General features: G+C 48.0%; 1 protein-coding gene across 1 annotated transcript; it reads right to left on the bottom strand.

Moving 5' to 3' along the window:
- Positions 1 to 1,998: 1,998 nt before the first annotated feature.
- On the bottom strand, positions 1,999 to 21,817 carry LOC128271643 (serine/threonine-protein kinase GL21140). The gene is made up of 10 exons (XM_053009254.1): positions 21,413 to 21,817; positions 5,853 to 6,200; positions 5,551 to 5,778; positions 5,359 to 5,488; positions 4,858 to 5,275; positions 4,681 to 4,778; positions 4,340 to 4,606; positions 4,127 to 4,276; positions 3,764 to 4,041; positions 1,999 to 3,330 (listed from the first exon to the last, which is right to left on the bottom strand). The coding sequence occupies exons 2-10, from the start codon at positions 6,101 to 6,103 to the stop codon at positions 3,258 to 3,260; spliced, it is 1,893 nt and encodes a 630-aa protein (XP_052865214.1). The 5' UTR covers positions 6,104 to 6,200; positions 21,413 to 21,817; the 3' UTR covers positions 1,999 to 3,257.
- Positions 21,818 to 22,283: the final 466 nt, after the last annotated feature.

Raw genomic sequence — 22,283 nt, 5'->3', positions numbered from 1 at the left:
TAAATTCGCATTCTTGGAATAGTATTTGTGTGAAAAGTCAGTTTTTGGGTTAAAAAAATCAGTTTTTGAACACTTGTTGTAGTTTTGCCTTGGCCAGTGGGCTCTCACTTTAATATAATTTATTCATTTCTGTAGTTCCACTAACAGCCTCGATCGGACGACTTGTTCTCTGTTGCTGTGTGTATATACGTCCCAGAGTAAGGATTAGTTTACCCTTGCCACGTGTGCCGGCTGTGTCGTGTCACAAATTTCATGGATCTTACCCGCCGCTCTCAACATTCCGATGTAGTGAAGCGTCGTGGGTAGTGTTTTCGTTGAGAATTTCATATCACTTTACATAAGCCACCGCACATCCGCACATTGCACAACTGATCGCGCCAAACAAGCGCAAACTATTTTATCGCTATCGCCTAGTGGGGGCCTTTTTTCTTAAATAACGTCATTTAAGCGTGTATTCATAATGATATCGTTTTATAACTTCATTGGGATTTTGATCGCAGAAAAGCGTCACTTAGGATTATTAGTGTCTAAATGCGGCATTGCTTAAGCAAACGCAAAATACAAAAACTCATCTTGCTCGGCGTTAATGCGTGGGTAATGATGACTGCGCCGGATTTGTCCCATCGGTGTTTTTCTGGTGTTGGACGATTCTGTTTGCAAAAAGTGTGTTGCCGTTATATGCGAGGCTCTTGGTTATGCTGCTCGACGCCATTGCTTTTCGCCTCTTCACTCAACGTTCCTGTTTGGTTAACTTGGTGCTGCTGCGTGTATATACTGCTCTGTGTTATTGTCCTTTTTTGTGGCTCATTTGCTCGTCCCTAGAGTGACAAAGGACATTTTAAGTAGCATGTTTGATGGCTGGGACGTAGTTCAATAAGGGTGCATCTGATGCGCTTAGCGATAAATTGCAGCATACTGGACAGAACTTTAGGGACAATGCGTCGCACAACATAATTGACTACATTCTGCCACTGCCACCAGCTAATGATGCGCCTGCGGGCCTATTGATTTTGGAAAACGCGTGAGAAAGGAGCGGATGAGATGAGAATTTGGTTCCACTGTGTTACTGTCGGAAATTCGTCGTTTACAGGTGCTGGGGGAGAAACCGGGCATATCGTTTGGTGCATTACTCTTCCCCACTCGCTGGACGCTCGATAGCATTTCCCATAAATGTGTCTAAAAAGCCAATAAGCTGTCCTACAAACTGTATATATGTATCTATATATAAAATCGTAATCTATTATGTACCGTTGCGACCGGACATTACACCACGCTGTCCTGTCCGGAGGAAAGCCATCGTTCTAGAGGCACACACTACGGGTCACGGTGCTCTCGGTTTCCGCTGCGTGGCTCGTAATCTCTTCATCACTTCTACTGCCCACGTGGTAGATTCAAAACGGTATACGAATGACTGCCTCAACGAAAGTCAACGAAAAATTACTATCCGCGTTTCCCTGAAGCTAGATTTTTACATTTTTCTTCTTCGCTAACCAGTTGCCATTCCTATAGAAGAGCCGTTCCAGTTCCAGTGATCGTTGCTTGGAGTTCTTTCGTACGTCACTCAATTATTTGGGCATAATTTTTACGTGCAACAATTAATCTTTTAGATCTTAGATGCAATATTGCGCCAAAGGAATGATAGTCATTTGGCGGAGTCTCATTTTCTTTAGCAGGAAAAGTGATATGATTATCAAACAATAGTAGTAATCGTCATTGTTTTTTGTTTAGATTTGCACAGGAAAACTTATCAGCTAACGCGCTAAGTAGTGAGGTGTTGTTGTTTACGGATCATCGTAAAGGATTCATTAACATAATGCTGCAAAGGTGAGAAAAATGGAATGATTAGTTCGCAACCACGAGATAAGAATCGGTAAAGTTCTACAAAACAAGGGACATGAACGAGAATCTAGGGTGAAACAATAACAACGTAGCGGTAAACGGTAACTAATAAAAAAGGAAATAAATAAACCAAAGTGCATTTGAGATCTTGCTGCCTCATTTTTCAATGTATTTCAATTTTCCGGCGTGAGCAAACATGCTTCCTATAAGAGTCTTCGCTTGTTTCTTGACTTTATATCAGAAAAACACAGACATTCTCAGTCGGATTGCGTTGATTCCGTTTATGCGTAGCAGAACATAAACCAGTCTGACGCTATACAGAAAGTGATACAAATCATAAAGCTTATTATAAGTTACAAATCATAAGGCATTTTTCCCAGCATTCCTATCGTTCATTGACTCCTTGCGTTACGCACGTCCACAATGTACGGAAAATACTAACATGAAATTGTCTAAAAATTAAAAACAAGCAGCTAGCGAAAGAACCTGACCGTGGAAGCTAATTCGCCGAACGTAAGCGACCGATATGGTATACAAAGCAGAACTCGATAACGCATAATCTCCATCGGTTTTTCCTAATTAATAGTGAACGATACGCTGAATGTCACACTTCGCCTTTTGCCATGATGTTTTGGTACTTTAAACATTTTCTAACGGGCTGTTTTGTTACAGAACCACCGGTCTGTGGTCAATAAATAGTATTCTCTATTCGCAGAGCTGGCATTCGATCTATCTTTCTCGGTTTGTTGCTTCTTCGCTAAACACGATCTTTTCACAAACGCGTCTTTTGGATCCCACAACCAACTGGAAGCAGTGATATAGTGGGTGTGAGTGTGCGTACATCACAAATCTAAAAAAAACCCTCTCTGCTGCAATCGTGCTGTGGCGCAAAGCGACGGTAGCACAAACGGAAAAGCGAGGAAAAATATAAACTTAATAAAACAGCGAACCTCTGGTGCTTAAGTGACTAAACCTTGCAACACGTCTAATGTCTAACACGTAATGATAGTAAATAAATACATTTCCCCGTTTTTTTACCGTACTCTATATACACAATGAATTTTTCCAACCGTTTCCGGGTATCGTCAATTTTGTTTTGTAAAAGCAGAATAACACGAACCTTTTCGTTTGCCGCACAGGTAAGATACAGGGACACAGGGAGGGTGGTGAAAGAGAGATAGTTCACCCCTATTCGGTTCGGTACCCCTCCGCGGCAGAGATCCCGCGAGATTATGTGTGTGAGGTTTGCAACGGTTTCCAAACGAGATTTAATTTCCTATGATCGCCCCCTTCGAGGAAACACTGCCGATAGAACTCGCCAGTGGTGGTGGTAGTAGTAGTCGTGCCGAACGAGGTTTTCCGGGAATTACGATTAATCATACGACCGACGTCGACGCTGTGGCGAACACGCATTACTATTACTGGGTAGTGATCGGGATTCCCATTACTGCCTCTAGTGGGGGCAGCCCACAACTTTCGTCGATAACGATACTAGATTGGTTTCAGTGTTGGCGTTATTGAATGTTGCACAAGAATACGCGGGTGGCCATCGTGGAATGGAAAGAATAACAAGAGAATGTATGTCAATATGAGGTCAATATGCAACAATGGATACATCATTTGATTTAGGCCCATCTACAGCTACTTTTACTACTAGTACTCTACCTACGACCTACGACCTACGACCTTCATGCATATCTAACAGTTTAGTACCATCCTAGCAAAGGGTCAACAGAACAGTTGGATGAAATCATTCGATACCGTGCGTAAAAGATTAAAAAAAAAACTCAACAAAACACTGTACACTTTCAAACGCGCGCCAAACAACATCACAGGGTCGGTTATGACCCAAGGTGCCGTTAACGCAAACCCAAAACAAAACGGAATCGGGCACTAGTAAACGTGATTGGAGAAAATTCGGTACCCATTTGGATCGCGCGTGTCGTCTACGATGTCGCTCGTCAGCCACGGGTGATCGAGAATGTCTTCGCTGGAAAACCGCAGCTCCGGATCGGACTGCAGCATGTTGATGATGAGATCGCGCACACTGTCACCGATGTTGTTCCAGTATGGGGCCGGAAAGTCAAAGTACCCGTTCAGGATGGCATCGAACAGCTGCTCCTGCTGATTGTCGGGCGACACGAAGGGCGGAAAACCGCACAGCAGTATGTACAGTATAATACCGGCAGCCCACACGTCGATCTGTGGCCAAAGAAGCGTGAAAAGAAATTTAATTTTCCCGAAAGCTGGCGAACCAATGAGTTCGGCAAGAGGAACCATCCGTTACCTTCACACCGTAGCCTGATTCCATGAGGATTTCCGGTGCGACATACGTAGGGGTGCCGCAAATCGAGAGCAACGGTTCCGTTACCTCGCAGGCAAGTCCAAAGTCTCCCAGCTTGAGTAGAATTACGTTACCGTCACTGTCCAGTTCAACCTAAAGCAGCCAGAATGAAGATTAGTTAAATTTAGAAAACTGCTAGAGGCGAGCGTCTCTTACCAACAGATTCTCGGGCTTAATATCTCGATGGACGATACTGAGGGAATGCAGGTAAGCCATGGCGGACGCCAAGTGTTTTATCATAATCTTTGATTGGTTCTCCGAAAAGCGTGTTACACGTGTGATTGCATCGAACAGATCTCCGCCACGGACCAGTTCTAGCACTAGATACATATTCTTCATCGTTTCGATGTCGTGCACCAGCTGAATGATGTACGGATGGGTCAGTTTCTTCATCACACGTATCTCGGCCGCCAAATAGTGATCCTACAAAGATGGGTGGTATATGAAATGCGACAGTCTGGCGAACTGACCACCCAACAACTGCCCGGCGGCCTTACCTTTCCGGAACATTTCGACTTGTCGATGATTTTAAGTGCATACTCCGTTGTCTTTTGCTTGTCTTTCAGCTTTATCACTACAGCAAAGTTGCCGTCACCTGTTACAGGGTAATGGAGACATTGACAATGAACCCCAACAATGAAAACATCTTTGAGCACACAGGAAGAGACACCTACCAATTACAGAACCGAGCGTATATTTTGCCTGCAGTTCCAATGGCAACGAATCCGGCAGAATGCCTCCGTTTATCGCAGACTCGTCCACACAAACGAACGTATCGTTGTGGCTCTTTAGCGGCATCTTGGGCTTCGGTCCCGTGCGCGTCGTACTGTTGCGAAGTGTTTTCCTGTGGGCCGCGATGGCTTTGCTTTCTTCGGCCTCCAGTTCGAAATCGTTCGCACCGACACGCTCGTTGCCATAAGCGAAGAACACGTCGTCGTCATCGAAAAACTGCGCTAATCGTTGCACCGGCACACCGGCCTCGGTAAACACCTTCCGCACGCAACCTGTATCCAGCTTGACGCACTGCGTGATGGCCGTCAGCACGTGCTCGTACGTAGGACTGTTGCGCTTGTTGAGCAGCAACCGCAGAATCTGTCGCCGGCGAGAAAGGGACGAAGGAGCGTTACTGCGGGACTCTAATTAGTTTACTAGCGTGACCTCGGGCCCTAACTAACCTTTCGAGGCTTTACACCATTCCGTATGAGGGTTACGATCCGCGGATGCACCACGGAGTCAATCTCCTTCAGTGGTGCCGTTCCGTTCGAACCCCCACCATTCTTGACCGGCGATAGTGTCCGTATCATTCTGCAAAACCAATGAAATTCGATTAACGTCCAGCGGCTTCCAGTAGCTTCTTCTATCCATACCTGGACAGTCTATTGGGGTTCTTGCTGCTAACGGTGTTCGATACGTTATATTCTATTCGCTTGAAACCTTCGTTGTTACAGGAACACACATAGCTTTTGCCATCCTCTAGATCGTCGACCTTCTCGATTTTCTTCCCGTCGAGCGTGTAGATCGACCGGATGGCTCCGGTTAGCGTTACACTATCCTCCAGCAGACGCGTTAAGTCTTCCGTCAAGCTATCGAACGATCTACAAAACACGATCAAGTTTGGGGGGTCCACATTAGCTGACGAGAGATTGGGCTTTGCTGACTCGCTCCCTACCTGTAACGTTCCACCGAGACCGGTATCGTGCTGCCTGAGTAGAACTTGTCGCCGTTACGAAAAAATCGTATTCGTTTCGCTTTCTTCGCCGGTGTTCGACTGCTGGAGATCCGTTTCTTGAGCGTGTTCGACTTGTTGTGTGCCCCGGCGCTAATGTCGAGATCAATTAGCTCCTTCTCCAGCTCGGAATTGGAACTGGTGCGGCTATTGCTCCGACTGAGCGTCGAAGTCGTATGGGTGCTTACTTCCATGCCAGGGCGCTGCTGCTTCCGACTCCGGTCAAACGATATTTCCGCTGGCAGTCTAATGTCCGTCCACTAAAATGCGCCTAAACCCGGAGACTTTTGGCTGTAAATGAAAGCATAATCACGCATGAAACGGATGAAAAAGAGCTAACACGAACTGGGAAAGAAAAATTGGTTTTCGGAATGTGCAATTAGATTTTATGACCATCCCGCGTAATCCACAATATTCAGGTCCGTGCAAGTTAATGCCCCCATCAACGTTGCAACACCCAACGCAGAGCCAATGGTCATTGGTATCATCATCGCGCCTGATTGAGTGAGCCAAAGTTGGGAAGCGGTGCGGAAACGGCCACACCGAACAGTCAGTCACAGTCAGCCAGCCAAGTGGCCTCTCTCCTGGCCCAATTTACTTCGAGCATTGGCGCTGCGAAAACGAACGGAGAAATAGGAACGCCATGAACACATTACTTTCATTTCGCATTTTGGGACCAAACAGTTGAAATTGAGTTCCCGGAAACAAAATCTACTTACTCGCGAGACCAGCGATGCCAGCCAGCAGGAGGAGTACTTGGACTTTATGAATTTATGTAACTAAACGAAAGGGTGCTATACTTTTATGCAATTAAACGAAAATCTTTTCATATTTTTCTTCTATGTTCTGAACTGTAAATTCATTCTAAATTCTCACTGGATGAAGCTTACTGCGATTGCTGAAAATTGCTAGTAGCTTTAGTATTTAAAACAAATCAAGCAAGCTATGCCTCTACTTTCGCGTTCAGCATATCATCCGACACCTTTGCCAGTAACAATTGCCTCGCGTTTACTGTAAAAAGCCGTCTGAAGTCGAAAGTTAAAAACTAACTCATGCAGCTGAAGTTTGCTTTAAGCCCCCCCGGCTTGGGTGCTACGGGGAATGTTCTGAACATATTGTGACCTTTTCAAGTATCTATGGTGGGTATCTATTGCTCCAATTAACCTTCCGCTCGTCCACGATCTATCTAAAGGTTACCGAAGTTAGTGGTCCATTAACCTTGAACTATTGAACTCGCTGCAGCGGAAACGAATGACTCTCCACTTGATGCCACTTTCTTCGCAACCCGCGGGTGTAATGGGTTGGCTGGTATATTTCTTTACTCCAGGTTGAAGGTCCGGGTTAAAGTTACCCGCATTGCATTCGTTACTTACGTTACGAGTTGTTCCAACACATCGCATTGCGAACGAGTTCAGAACGCTACGCGAAGACACATACCCCGAGGCAATCGCAAAACCGGCCAAGGGCGAAGCGACGGTGCTTCAATACATCGCTTCAATTCCCATCTGAACCATCTGATTTGTGTCTGAACCGAGAGTGTAAAAGTGACGAAGGAAAGTGGTCACCCCTTGGCCGTACCGAGGAGCACTTCGGGACCACAGTGACAAGTTCCCTCCAGAGATGAAGCAGTCGAAGTCGCAGCGAAAGGGAATACCTATAGCCAGAGGGCCACATTCCGCGTGGCATTGATGGCACCCCGGTTCTCCGTATGTGTGTGAAACCGACATAAGGGTCGCGAAAACGGATGGCGCCATTAAGGTTAGGGCTTCTGCTGCTGACGATTTTAACACACCGTCACGTGCTGTTCATCCCAGCGTTTGTGCCATATTTTTTGCATCATTATCCCTTCGTCTGGTGCTGGGGGGAACCAACACATCTGTTGTTCCAACTGCCACTAATGTTTGCTCCCCTCAGTTCCCTTCCGGCTCCACCATTACCGCGCCGGTGGTAGTCGAACTTGCATCTTTTAATTACTTTATGCAACACTTCTTTCCCTCCAAACAGACCGGCTCGGGAAACGGAACTTGAAATGGTCCAGGGCGGGCAAAGTGGAGCAAATTTCACTTGCCAGTTGGCAGCAGACCCGGCCGTAGCAAAAGCACAAAAATGGACGCTACTCGCCGAGTGCACTCTCGACGCTGGACAGCGACTCCGCGAAGGGGCGTGATAATTGATTCTCCACGTCAGAGATTTACATAACGACCGAGTGACTATCATCATGGCCAGTCGGTTCGGGTAATGTGGACATACCACCCTCTCTGGGGCGGTGTAGTTGGGTCTGTTTCTTTTTTGCACAATTGAATCACTTGATGGCGGCGCGGAGCGCGTATTGGTCGGTCCGCCGTAATGGAATCGATCTAACCGAATGCCGCCAATTCGGTACCGTACCCGGTGGTGGTAACTTCCTGGCCACCTGCTTAGCTGGTCGGAAGTACTGAGCGGTATCGATGGATCGCCACGGTCATGTTTACTCATCCTCTGGTCTCTGGTCCTTCGAACCCCATTTTCTTTTTTTTCGCAAACCGATCACGACGATGAGCCGCGCGGATTCAGTTTCAATTAACTTTTGCGCTTCGATTAACGGTAAACGAAGCATATCCGCAACGGATGGTGGATCTGGGATGGTGACGGCAGCAACCCGTTTTCTTCCTGGTTTCTTTTCTTGCTAAATATACCTCTTGTTAGCGCGAATGGCCGTCGCTTTGATTTACATCTCAATCTCCATCTTCTCCAGCAGTGTTGCAGAGCCCGAACGACCCCCGGGCAGCTACCAGTGTTTGCTCACTTGGTCACAGAGGGAGGGACTCGCAAATCATACAGCAGCAGAGTCAAGCAGCGGCAAAAACTGTGTACCCCCCGACTCGTTCGATACGCGATGGCGATCGCGCCAAGCAACTACTCCACGAGGAAGAACAAATGCGATATGGCGAGAATGTTGTTTTGCGGCGTTTCTAATCGGGCTACGTTAGTTATGCCATTACTCGGTGCTGGTGGCGGTCAGCGTTGGTGTGTTTACTCTACGTTCGTTTACATGTGATTCTGATAAATTCTTACAGTCAAACCTCGGTACTATCGAGGGGTGAGATGTTTTTCTTAGCAATGATGAAAACTTAACCGCTGGTCAGTTATTTTTGAGTATGACTAAATACTTGTATCTGAAGCACATATTAGTAGGAAGCAATATTTTGAAAATATTAAGTTTGAAAATTCAAGTAATCTAAGATAAGGAGTTGCTGAAAGAGCAGTGTTGATGGGACGGTCAAAGATAAATACAGAAGACGGTACAAATAACGAGAAATGGCTGTTACCATGTTTTACTCAAGAGTGTACGCAAACATTGACCATAGAGAACGAGAGCCGACAGCAATAAGTCGCCCTGCTAAGGACCCCCGCCGGCTGTCCAGCAGGTTCGTTTGCGTGTGGCGTAAAAAATCATTCCCACCACGGTTTCCGCTTCCTTTCTGTCCGCGATCAATGCAGCGCCGCCGCCGCGTGGCAGTGGCCATTTCCCTGCACTCGAACTCGAATGATTTACACAGCAACCGATTCGATTAGAATTAATTGCAGCTCGTTCGGTCCGGTACAACGGTCTCCTTTCAACCGTCGGTAGTAATTATTTTGTGTTCATTTGCCACGGAAAGCCCCCCCCATGATTGGCTTGGTTCCATAGCGGGCTTTCCATTTCGAAAACGAAACCGAACCTCCGTGGCACTTCTTTCGGCGAGGACCCCCCCCAAAAAACCCAAGCGTGCACCCGCCGCAAAGTGGAAACAGCGGAAAACCGAAAGCCAATCAGCACCAGCCCAACTCAGCGCCGGTGGAGACACAGTCGTGGAGAAAGCGTGGCCAAACTACCCATCAACCACGATTTCTGTTACTTCCCCAGCCATATTGGTGTTAGGGACCGAGGAATACTTCCGACGCTCCGAGCCGCGGGTAAGCCAACCAATAAACTCAACCGATTGCGTTCCCCTCGCTCAGCTGGTGCTTTTTTTCGAACGATATTTTTGGAAAATTCTTCTATTTAGCAGCTTGTTTAGGCTTACGCGGCAGCGTGAGTCATAATGAACCCCGGGGGGCGGGGGGGGTGCGGGGAAACTCTCCACATACACAACAAAAAAACCTTAAACCGAGCGGCGCGCTTGGAACGGGAGCTACTTTAATTTAATGATTAATCATTAGCTCGTACCTTTCGCGGATGGTCACGGAAGCGTAAACTAACGGGGCCCGCATCATAAACAATATCTTCTCCTTCTTTTAGACCACTTTTTGTGGCTCGCAATAACGATGCTATCAATGATAAACGATGGCCCGGTGGTAAAAACATCCATTTTTACTGCCTTGGCCAAACTGTAATGAAGGAAAATTCAAACTCCTCCGTGCGAGTCCTAAACGATCGGCCCGAAAGGCCACCAGGGAAAAGTAGCCGAAGTAAAAGTGTATATTTAGGTACCATTTTCGAACCGTGCCGGACGAACAGGTTGAACACCTCTCTTCACAGGGCGTGTCCATATGTTGCCATATTTGTGGCGAAAAAGAGAAATAAAAAACCAACTCTTTCCGGGCACCACGACGTCCGCGTTACGTCACCCCGAAAATTGGGTTATCACTCACGGAATACGGACCGGTCTGCGAAATGATGACTGATACCGAGTTGGCGAGACCTACAGGCGAAAAGCATGTGTTCGGCCGCCGACCGTGGTGCTGTTAGGGTAGATTGTTCATCGAAGCAAAAAAAAAAGTAAGGGCTCATAACGTTGTCCTCCACTTTGTCAGTCGGGCCACAGAAGAAAAAAAACTAGGATTCTTTGAATCGGACCATGAAAGTTTGCCCAGAATTATAGCAAAACTCAATAAAACCTGGCCCGCACTTTGGGGTAATTCTGCGGCAAAGTTGATAAGAAATCTGGCCGAGAAGCAATATAGAACCATCATAATCACCAAAAAAAGGCCGGCCCTCCTCTGTCCGCCCTGTCGTTATCGCTTGATCGATGCTCAATACCTGAGGCCGCTGGCAGATGGGTCGCACGGCCTATCTGACGCACATTATTCCTCACCGCCAGCGGTCCTGTTGGCCCTACAATCGAAATCCGTCACGTCGCATTTGCCAAACGCGGTGCACGCGGTCGCTTGCGCTTAACCTTGCCCTTACACCGAAGGTCCTCGGACCCGATAAGGTGACAGTCGGTCTGCGGAAAGCAAATAAACCTGCCACGGGACACTGTTGTGCGCCTAAGACGCTTCATTTTTCATTATGTTTTCCTTTTGCGTACCGTCTTCTTGTGGCCGTGGTGTTCCGGCTTTTCCGATCCGCAATGCCCGAGCGAGATCGTATCTCATTTTTTGGGTACCACACTGCCGCCGGCGGGGACCCGTTCAACCACAACCCCACGACGGTGGATATCAAAATATTAATAAACGTTCCACCTGAGGGATTTGGCTACCCAACACCTTCCACCCTTAATCCCTCCCAAGGGAGGGAACCGGTGCATGCTCTTTACATAAGCAGCCCACGGAACCGTCGACGAAGTCCGCCGTCCCCCTGATTCTTCAGCCGGGCCAGTCATTGACCTCCACCGACTGTGTGCCGCCTGCTCTTGGAGGGAAAGATAGCAGCCTACATCGTTTGATGATTGCCGAGCCTGCAGCAGCAGTGATATATTGGGGCAGTAAATTCACCTGCGGCTTAAAGGAGGGTAGTTGAAAATGGTTGGATTAGAAGAAGACTATTTTTAGCGATAATCTTGTGTTCTTGCCAGTGATGTCATGCGGTTTGAAATGTTGATACAAAATGTGCTAAGAGATTACTTCGAACACGCTTGATGCGATCTAGCAGTCACAGCATTGGATGTCAGCATTGACAAGACATTCCAGCAGACAGTTACAACTGCAAGCTTAAGTTTAACACCATCAGGAAGAATCATCAGGAAAAATATCAAACCGAAAGAAGGAACTGTTAAGTCGTTTAGAAGGACAGAAACTAAAATCAATGTGGATGTGACTGAGTATGAGGCAATTTATGAAAAAAGCGATTATTCGGATGATGTCCATACCAGTGACTGCCAAAAAGGAGTTTCAGGAATACTATGATGAATAAAGAAACTGTTGAATAAGTTCAGAACATGTCACAAATTGAGTTTATTTGTGTTTTAATCAAAATAATTTCAAAAATTAAATTAAATAAAGAATTTCGCTTTGTGCGACTCTGTATTTATTAGGCGCCGTAGTATACCTTCCGGTAGCGACTTTCATTACCAGACCTCCAAGCCTCTGGCACACCGCGGAACTAACCCGAGGGGTTTTTGCATTGCCAATAAATCTCCGACACGATTCGTGGCGTCTCGCTCGCCTATTCTACAGAGCCGTGCCTCTAGTCCTCTGGCGCAAAGCAAAGCAATAATCAAGCGAGAGTTTTTGGCAGCGGTTCAGCTTCATCCTACTCGCCACTCCGGGGATCCGGATCGATAACGAGCTTCCTCCGTTTAGCGCTAACGTCCGGACCGACCGAAAGCCGCAAACTGGACCCCGGTGGCCGTCCGGAAGGAAGGAAACACAACGGACCGCGCTTAGCTAACTTATGGGATGTTTTGGTTGCCGTTGTTGCGGTTGTCGTTACGGACGACGGAGAGATATTCCGGCAAACGGAACCACAAAGATGACAAATCACAATCGCGCAAAAGGGGGTTTCTCCTTTCATCTCCCGGCCGGCTCCCGTTTGTTGGTTTTTTCGCGAAGCAATACAACAATCGGCCAAAGGGGCATATTTGTTTTTGCTTGTCTTGGGCCGCGATAAAAGCAAAGTGCATCGTAATGAAGCGATTATGCATGGAAACAATTCCACCGTTTTGGGGGGGGCGCCTGGCCGTTGAGACGAGAACTTCTGAGGCGAACGGTAAATTGCGTTTTAAAAATCACAAAAGTAGCCAAAAGGTTGCCACCGGCACCTGAAAAAGTATGAACCGTTTATTTTGGTTTTCTGAATTGGAATGCAACCTTTGCCGAGGACATTGCACACACCGCTCGGCAGTAGATTTATAGGGCACGGTGGTAATGGGAAGGCAGTCGTGACTCGCGAGTTGCTTAACCGGCTGTGTCGCAGCGATTAATCGTTGGCAGTGGGGCCCCCGACACTGCATTGAATCAAAAGAAAAATTATGTTGATGGACATATGGCTCCCCGTTCCCTTTTAATGACGTGAAAACCAAGGAACCAGCAACAGTTACCACTTTCGGGCCATAGAATGTCTATTCATCACCAAGAAGACGAAACGGGAGCATAATATCTGACTGACACGACAGCTACAAAACGCGCGGGCGCTCGAGCGACAACACCTTCGCGCGGAACATAGTTTTGAATAGATAAGTCCGTCGGGATAGAAAGAGATGTCGGTAAAAAAAACTACGAAACCCAAAGGTCTTGGGCTTTGGTTATGATATATGATATTTTCATGGGCGCCGCGCCGCGCTGGGTAATTTCCGACGACTTAGCGAAACCCCAGCCGTCTCCCGTTTATATCTTGGGGGGGTTTTAATGGCCCCAAAAGAGTTGTTTAGCTGACAGCTCTCCAATGAAGAGGGTTGTAGTAGAACCGTGTTGGTCCACGCGCGAACGAAGGTTGTTGACGCTGTGTGCATACTGGTGTGTGGGGTCCCCGTCCGCTTGAAGGTTGATAAAAATGCATGCAAAGTCCACTCTTGGAGCACTCCCACTCTGCCCAAGACACAACTTGGTTTTGGTTCTGATTTTCCACCGAAGCCACGTGTTAATGGCTTACCCTCGACGTGGCTCGAAACCCCGAGTGGTCACCGAAGCGCGAAATTATTTACTCTCCGGCTCAAATCAATACACACCCGTCGAGAAAGGACCATAGAGCCAATCGGGCCGCCTTCATGCTGTATGCTTCGCTGGCCAAAAATCAATTCGCATTAGAACGATCCGAACAATACGCCCTAATGGCCGGCAGAAAAAAGTAAGCTAAAGTCTCGGGTCAAACGTGTCCAGGTGGGCCGGCGGTCCGTCAAGCAAGGCTTCGCCGCGAAAGAGTGAGAGCAAAAAGTTTAACGATCCATTTACGACTGGAACTGTGCCAAAGTTCACGGGGCAGCGGAAGACCACGCCAGGGAGTTCCGGTAGGCGCCGACCGTCTTGTGGGCCAACAACGACGTCGTACTCGTCCACCTTTCAGTGGATGACCATTTTGGTCTACACCAAGGAACCGTACCACGCTCGAGCTGAAGCCTTTTTGTGATTGGAGAAAATTCTCCTGAAAATGGATCCAAATAAGAATCGTGGCCGTAAATGTGAAACTAATGACCCGTCGTAATTATCTGCCCAAAGGCAATGTAATCGTTGTAATGCATCGTTTGGGAAGAAATGACCCCGAGGAGTTTGTTATAATACAACAAATATAAATAAATATAATTGTCGAAATTGTTACAAAAACTAATAAAATTTTCGATAACTTTCAGGCCATTTTATAGAGAAGTAGAAACATCACTCGAATCAATCACGATCAGTGTAAAGGCAATAAATAAAAACGACAGCGCTTTAACCACAACTCGTATTGTCGACTGCTCGAAACCGTGAAACTTTTCTAGACATTCCTCGGACCAACATTCTTCGCCACATTACAATTGACATCGTCTGACATTGATCGTCATCTCCCCGGGGCCGCCAGCTGGAATGAATATTTATTATTAGCGCACTCCACACTTCCTGCCATTCTCTGTGCTCCTGTCACTGACTCACAGCCTATCGGAATTCCACTGTCCCGACGTACGCGTGTCGCCCGGAACTTTTAGCGGCCTAGACAAGACGGACTCTCTACGGCAGCAGTGTCATAAGTCACGAAAATCATAAGCGAAAGAGAGCGACACAATTGATTTATGCGCTACCGAACGACGTCATACTACGTCTCTGGAGGGTTTGGTTTCTTGCAATTAAAGTCATCTCTTGAGAGGCCACGCAAAAACGAAACTAATTACTTTAGGAACTGTGGGTTGAGCTATTGGACCGTGTGAAGACGCGGATGACCTCCGGGTGAGTAGTCATCAAACAACCGCTACTAGGATTACAGACCTCCCCCAGTACCGTCGCCAAAACCGCAAACGGACTTCACACCATATAAAGACAATAAAATCGTCGCCCGGCGCGGTGTAGCCGGTGTCGATTGCACCTCACTCCGACGATGGGAGTGTTTCACCGGGAACCGGTTTGTTTTGCATAATCAAGCTTTAGCTTGAGCGCGGGCCCGGGAGGTGTGCCTTGGTCGGTTGAATCACCGGAAGAGGAACCGACAACGGTACCGTACGCGGATCACGGAGGCGTATCATAACACGGAGATCATCGTCGTCATCATCGTCGTCGTCGCCGATGGTGCTCACATGATGTGAGTCGATGGCTCAAGTGCCGTCCGCCCGAGAACAGAGAATATATGGGATGGATCATCGGCACGCAACCACGTAGAACCGGCTCGTTAGTCGTCCGGGTTTTGCAACTTTGTCACACTCTCCAGCGGCGAACAGTAGCCTCTCACGTTTGCTCGCATAAAAAATCAAGACATGTGACCTACTTCTCAGCCTCGATTAAGGGTCTCTCTAAAAGTAGCGCCTTTTATCCGCCCTGATGTGTGTCAACTCCGCACCCCGCACTTTCCCTTTCTCGATCTGCACGATATTCTGCAATCGAGGGCGCCATCGTCCATTATCAACTGAAACCACGAAAGAAGGCGTCCGTTGACGAGAAGCTTAGCGGAGTTGGTGGGGTCGATAATTAGCCTCAAAAGTGGAACAAACAAACCCGGGCAAGGACTTGCCAAGTGGTCAGTCCTGGCAAGAACCCCCCGTCGTGATTTGTGCTAGTAACCGCCCCGAGGGAACGCGACGGTTGGCGCGCTCTTATCAAATCAAGCTCGCCCACAGGCAAATGTGTTGGGCTCGTAAAAAACGGAATGTTTGCACGTCAACCGGGGATAAGCTGGTCGCTCGCTGTGCAACGCGCTGACTCGCTAACTGGTGATGATTTGCCCGAGGCCACCTTTTTTGTGATGTTTGTGCGACGATGGAAGAAACTATGGTTAGGAGCATTCTTTTCAACATGGGTCCTTATCCACCACAAAGCCTCAGCAACGCCGCTCTGTGAGCAGCGAGTGCGAAATTCATCCTGGCGACCAACGAAGAATCGGCGGTTGAAGAAGCGACTCAAGAACGGAACCGTGCGCCACCATAAAACATAGGCCACGCTCAAGTGGGTTGGTGGCTAATGAATGCAGAGCAACCGAAGATCCTGGCTCGGTTCGCTGAAGCTACAGCAAGTGGTACAAGTGCTACAAGAGAGCGGTACTCGTTCAGTTATCAGAGCATGCTTCGCAAAATTATACTACATTTAATTACGTTTCGCTACAGTGGCCAAGCTACAGTGCTGTGCCGTGCTGTAGTCCTATTAGCGAGTTGTTCCCTTTCAACACACATCAGACACGGTGGAGGGAAGAAACAAAATCTTCTCACACACACTTCCCGCTAACGGTTTCCGCTTCGCACGTGCCGCATTCCAATTCCACCACAGGGTCTGGTAAGTCATGTTTTATTCCGTCTGTCCCAAGGAGTGATCGTTGACCTGCGGGCACGAGGAGAGCATAAATCATAAGGTACACTGACACCAGCAAGTGGCTACTGAAACATTTAAACCTGCTTAAAAGATGGGACCTCTGTTGCATTACGGAACCTTATGTTTTGTGGCAGGATTTTAATGTAAACTCCGGTCACGAATCTTCAGTTCCGTAGCTGATTTGACAATTCGGTGATAAACTGGTCGCTTCCATGGCAACTATACATTTGGGATTCGATTCGATGGCAACAATACAGAAAAGCACTCTCAAACCCTTGGACCAGGCTATTCTTGAAGGCTCAAAGTAGGCGCGAGCTCCTCACCGGTTCAGCTGAGAATGATGGAAGAAAATCATCACAACAACGAAGGTTCCGCCATTAGCATAGCAAGGCAGCGATGTGCGTAAAAATGGTTTGCGTAAATCCAAATGGACCGTCGCCGGCGGGGAATCGTTCGTTGTTGCGAGCCGACAACCGACAGAACACGCTGGTGACATATTTCATCAATCATAAACCACCGAAACCCCCGGACGAGGGGGGCGATGCTCCGGTTCGGACCGCCGGCATGACGGATGAGCTCACTTTCTCTATTTTCGGTCAGTAAAGTGTAGCAGAAACGCGTGGCGCATTGGACGTCACGCGGTTTGCGGGTTTTGCTGGGTTAACATGTTGTGGCCGCTGGCGAAACGACAAATTAGATACTGATTCACCAAACCGTTTGCGTCCCTGACACCGACAAAGTGGAGAAAGTGTTGGCTTTCTTCATAAAGCACAACCTTTTGGGGCGCTTAATGTGGCTTTCTACCTTCGCCAGATCCGTTCGATGCCTTTCGGCAAAGGCAGACCCCGGGGCTGGATAGCTGTGGGCCATTTTTTGAAGAATTTATGTTACGGATGCATCCAAGTGGCATTAATGTGACGGGCATTCAGTATGATGGGTGGAATTGATCGCAGGAAAAGGCGTATTGAGGACACGGGAATCACTATCCGGATGTGTTATGAGACCGATTTTGGAGGTAAAGGAACACTAATACTAATAATGGACCGCAGTTAGATAAGCTAAACCGGTTTAATGGCAAATGGGCGAGGCCCGCCGGTTATCGTTGTTTTATCGCTATTCGTCAGTATTTTTGCAAACTGATAAGCTCAGGACTAACAGCTGTGGTTTGCCTGAAGCGATCCACGACACTTGCGAAAAGGGCCGATACGCCTAGTGGGGCTAGTGGGGCCAAAAGGGCCGATAAGCCAGTCATGGAAAAATCCAGTACCATGCAAAATTATCGCTTCGTTTCAAACTTCGTGAGTAATTTCCTGTATAACTTTATTAGAAACCATTAGAAACCCCCGCCGTAAAGCGCCATGCAATGGACCTGTAGAGCTCCAAATTGGCTTCACGACTCTCACCGCACTAATAATCTGTAATAGCTTGAAGATTTATATTTTTATTTTAAACTCCTTTCACGAAGCAGTGTTGCGTATCCGCACCATGGACGTAATTCCGCCTCGTGCTGTCAAACAGCTGCTGCTGCTGTGCTTCATTTCTCATATTATCACTTCACACACGCCAGGACGCAACAGCGCCCAGCGCCAAAAGGGGGCGGGAAACGGAAGGGCGCACATAAATAGCTATCTTTCCCACGAGCATAAACACAAACCGACAGCAAATCGGTTCGGTTGATGAGCCAAATGCACGCCGAAGCTAATTTTTGTGGCGTTTCGCCGTGATGGGCATGTCTTGCTTTCAAAACTATCGCGCACGCCAGGTTGGAAAGGATGCCCTCCGCCAACGGTAGGCATTATGTGACACCGACCCTCCACAGGAGGCCTTCGGATTGGAAGGCGATTTTGGGAAACCCATGGAACGTGTTGCGCGCGTGTCCATTCGTCGTCTGGGCTATCGATCGGATGACAGATTTTTATGTTTCTGTGACACGCCTGATGTCTTAATAATTCCTATTCTCGAATTGAAAAATGTTTAACCAATTTCGTTGGTTGAGAAAGTGTTTTTCTTTCTTTTGATATGCCATTTCTCATTAAAATATCGTTGCGAACAAGAAAGTGCCCCAAACGTGCATAGAGAGTAGTATTCAAGTGGCCGGTCCGCTGTGCTTTGCGCTGACGCATAGGTTTCCAGTAGCGACGACTACCGTTGCCTTGCCACACCTAAAAAGTCGCAAAATGCCGGCCACGTGAAGTGAAATATACATGCTATAAATACGCTCCGTCACCGCTTGCAGCCCAGCCCAGAAAAAAGCACCGGCCCAAGGTACTGGGGCGCAAGATAAGGAAAGGATATTGTGCTGGCTCCAGGCCACCGTAGGGCCGTATGTGTGTGGGACCTGTATGCCACGCGACGTAGACTGCAGAGTCCAACAACTTATTTGGGTCACCCCGTCCGACCGTGGGCCACCTGGACTGACTATTTTTTCGGGAGTAAAAATAGTGACTACACGGCAACCGGCTCTCGAGCATTTCCGGGCCACTGGCTACACAACACAACCTGGAGCCGTGGGGCGTAAACAGTGCTCCAAGAAGGTGTCGATTTCGTACGAGTAAAAATGTAGTCAACAATTCAAGCATAACTCGATGACAAGACGGTAGGAAACATTCATTAGACACGCCCTGGTGGGCAGGAGGATCGCCGTGATCATACTCCGTCCTACAAGATCACCGGATCGTACTAGATATGCGCCCTTGGTTCGGTGCACATCACTCTGGAGCACACTAATAGCAAAATAAGGCTTATTTCAAACAAAAGGCTAAGTTTTCCCCGGTTATCTGTCAGAACTTAATACGGCTCTGCCTGTTCTAACGATAATAAATAATAATAATTTGTCAGATGTTTGTGGTTACTCCACATTCGACCAATCATGGACGCCTCTAACTGTATAACAGTGGAATGTGTCATTCCATAAATGGAGATCAGCTCCCGCGCGTAGGGTTTACCATAAATCTTTTCACTGCCCCCAGAATGTGGATTGGAAATAGCTACAGAGATGCCTCCATTCCACGGCACCGGATTCTTTCGATCGGAGTGCCGTCTTCATCTCTCTTGTCAGCCTAATCTGTAGCATAAAATCCTTCCACGGTTGTGGCCAATCTGTGGAAACGATTCATGCAGACGAGACACGCCTGTGTGTGTGCCGGTTTGTCCAGTAATTATAATGTATCTAAAGGGCGCACAGGAATGTTGGTACTGGGACGCCATCGTCCCACGGCCACGGCGTCTAAGTAAACATCCGAAAGCAACTGTGAACAAGAGGCATTTCTTTCGATCCTCCCCGAGACGCTCGTGTCTAGGCAAACACTTAGTGAGACTTTGTGTTGGCCTCCAATCGACATCCCAGACGGAAACCTACACACATCCGCTGCATTCGGCGCTACTCCCGTGTCAACGGTATGCATGTCCGGTTTGGGTAGGAATGCAGAGGGCCCCAGAAGCTCTCGAGCACTGCAATCTGTCCCCTTCGGGCGTGTCGGAAAAACACAACATTAACCCCCATGCGGCTGTGGAGACCGGGACGCTAAAACCCGAAGCATAGGTACACGGTAAATGTGTGCGTGTATGGGGCGTTTTTGGGGAGAAGGGATGGCGGCGGCTTGCGTGGTACGAAATGCGCGCGTACGGAACATTTTTAGAATCTCCTTGACATCCGCGACCGGCGCGGCAATGTAGCCAATGCCAAACGGCGGGTGCAATACACCCCCGGTGCCGGCGGGGCCAATAACTGTACGTCCGGCGCCGGGGGGGAGTTTGTTGTTTTTGTCGGTGTATTGGTAACGGTGACAGTGGCACGGTGCGTGCTATGCGTTGTGTGACACGCAGGCGGCGCCGCGTCTCGATTGTGCAGCTTCCAAACACTCGCCGAGTGCTTCGAATTCCAACGCAGTGTGTGTGTGTGTATGATTGGATGATTTTTCTCAATGAAAACGATTGCATACTTTTCGCCGACGTCAGCGCCATCATCGAAAGCGACATATAAAAAGCAGGCGCTGAGTTTCACGCTATACTTTCAACAGCGGAAAGGAAAGGCGAATTTCGGTTTCACGCTCAGGCTTCGTCGTGGCTGCGTGTCACTGTCCCGGAGATTTTGCCATCGTTTATATGATAGACATTTCCTTTTTTTATTAGCGTGGTGCATGGTGCAACAAATAAGATTCGAGAGACTTTCTTTTTCTTTTCTCCGGCGCTCTTCACGCGCTGATGGGTTTATGATAGGCTTTCGGCTTTCCCGTGCGCGGTGGTGGTTGCGAAATTGTGGCACTTCCAACAGGGGGTTGGTTGTTAAAAATCCATCGCGAGGAGCGCACCTGTGAAGCCTCCTCACTAAAAGAACACACAAAAACGAAAAGTGAATACCAAGCGAAGGCAAAACATAACAAAGAGCTCCACGACATGTCGAACTTGTTTCGGCGTCTAACTAGCGGGCCCAGATGCGGCGGAAGGACAGCAAAATCGGGCCATCGGACGGTGGGGATGGATGTTTGGTGGTAAATGCTATCCTCTCGCTTTCGTTACCAAAATGGACACCCCGAACTGTCCTCCGTCGCCTTTCTTGCCAGCTTGAGGATGCATTTCTCACTTTCTACCGGCGGGGGTCGTGGGGTCTTCTTTCGACACCGGGACATTTTTCGAACCATTTTAAGGCCAAGTTCTTTTCCCCATTGTCGAACACGAATCGTAAACATACGCCGCACGGGTGCCAACAAACGCACACAGTCGAACGCCTGCTTGGTTTAATGGTATGTTACGGCACAAAATGGGTTTTCCATTTCCTTTCTTTCGCGCCCGGAAAGCACTCTGCCTACTCGACGACGCACACAGCATCGACAATTATTCGCAATAGAGGGTTGGGGACGGATGGGACAAAGGGAGTTCTCCACTAGAGACTTACTCACCTGCGGGGGGGTTTGATCAGGGAGCAAGCAGCATGAGGGGCCAGCGTCTTCACGTAAATGGCGACCACCAGGCGGGTTCGAACGGTGCGCGATTCCACTCACACCGATTTCACGGTAAAACAATAAAATGCTTCATTTACTGGAACGAACCGAGGATTTTCCGAACAACTTCCGCGCGCTCTGAGTGGATGGAAGAAGGGGTGCGCCAGCCGATGGACACCGTGGGCTCGGTTGGTGGAAGTTGACAACAAAGAGCAGGCAGAATGGCCACACTTTTCTTATTTTCCGGCACAGTGCACAGCAACACAGGAACCGCTGGAAACTATGCGCACGTTTCACACAGCAAGCGGCGGACATGCGAAAACAACAGCAACAACAACTACCACTATCTTCCTATTGCTTTTCCACTCGCTGACGCACTCTTATCGTAACTCCGCGACATGAACAGCGGCAGCTCTTTTTTGTCGTTCTCGGTTGCGGGGTTGTTGTCACACGTCGCGAGGTACAGAGCTGTTGAACCCTTTTTTCGCGGTGTATTGCGGATCGGAAGGTAATACACACAGGCGGAGCAGCAACTTTCCCCCAAATGATCAACGCCCAACAATCGCGACAACGACTTTCCGCACCGAAATTATCACACACACTTACTCGACATTGAAGTGGGGGTCTATTCAATTACAGAGACTTTGAGCTGCAAAGCTTAACGTTAGTCTCTTTTTTATACTTTTATTATTTCTAATAAAAGTATATTATCTTACTTTTGTCCTAACCCTCAAAAAAACGTCAAAACACGAAATGTCAAAACGTGAATGTTGTTTTTATAAATCCAACAGATTTTGCAACCTTACTAAGACATTGCGAACCTAACTTT

Source organism: Anopheles cruzii, chromosome 3, assembly GCF_943734635.1.
Source record: "Anopheles cruzii chromosome 3, idAnoCruzAS_RS32_06, whole genome shotgun sequence".
NCBI lineage: Eukaryota > Metazoa > Arthropoda > Insecta > Diptera > Culicidae > Anopheles > Anopheles cruzii.
This window is presented reverse-complemented; position numbering and strand designations above follow the sequence as displayed.

What these genes read in the sequence shown, in the direction of transcription:
- LOC128271643 (XM_053009254.1), bottom strand. Translation starts at nt 6,103, where the DNA reads ATGGAAGTAAGCACCCATACGACTTCGACGCTCAGTCGGAGCAATAGC. An exon ending in AGTCGAAATGTTCCGGAAAG is followed by an intron (nt 4,607 to 4,680) that starts GTAAGGCCGCCG and finishes CCATCTTTGTAG; the next exon opens with GATCACTATTTGGCGGCCGA. An exon ending in TTAAGCCCGAGAATCTGTTG is followed by an intron (nt 4,277 to 4,339) that starts GTAAGAGACGCT and finishes TGGCTGCTTTAG; the next exon opens with GTTGAACTGGACAGTGACGG.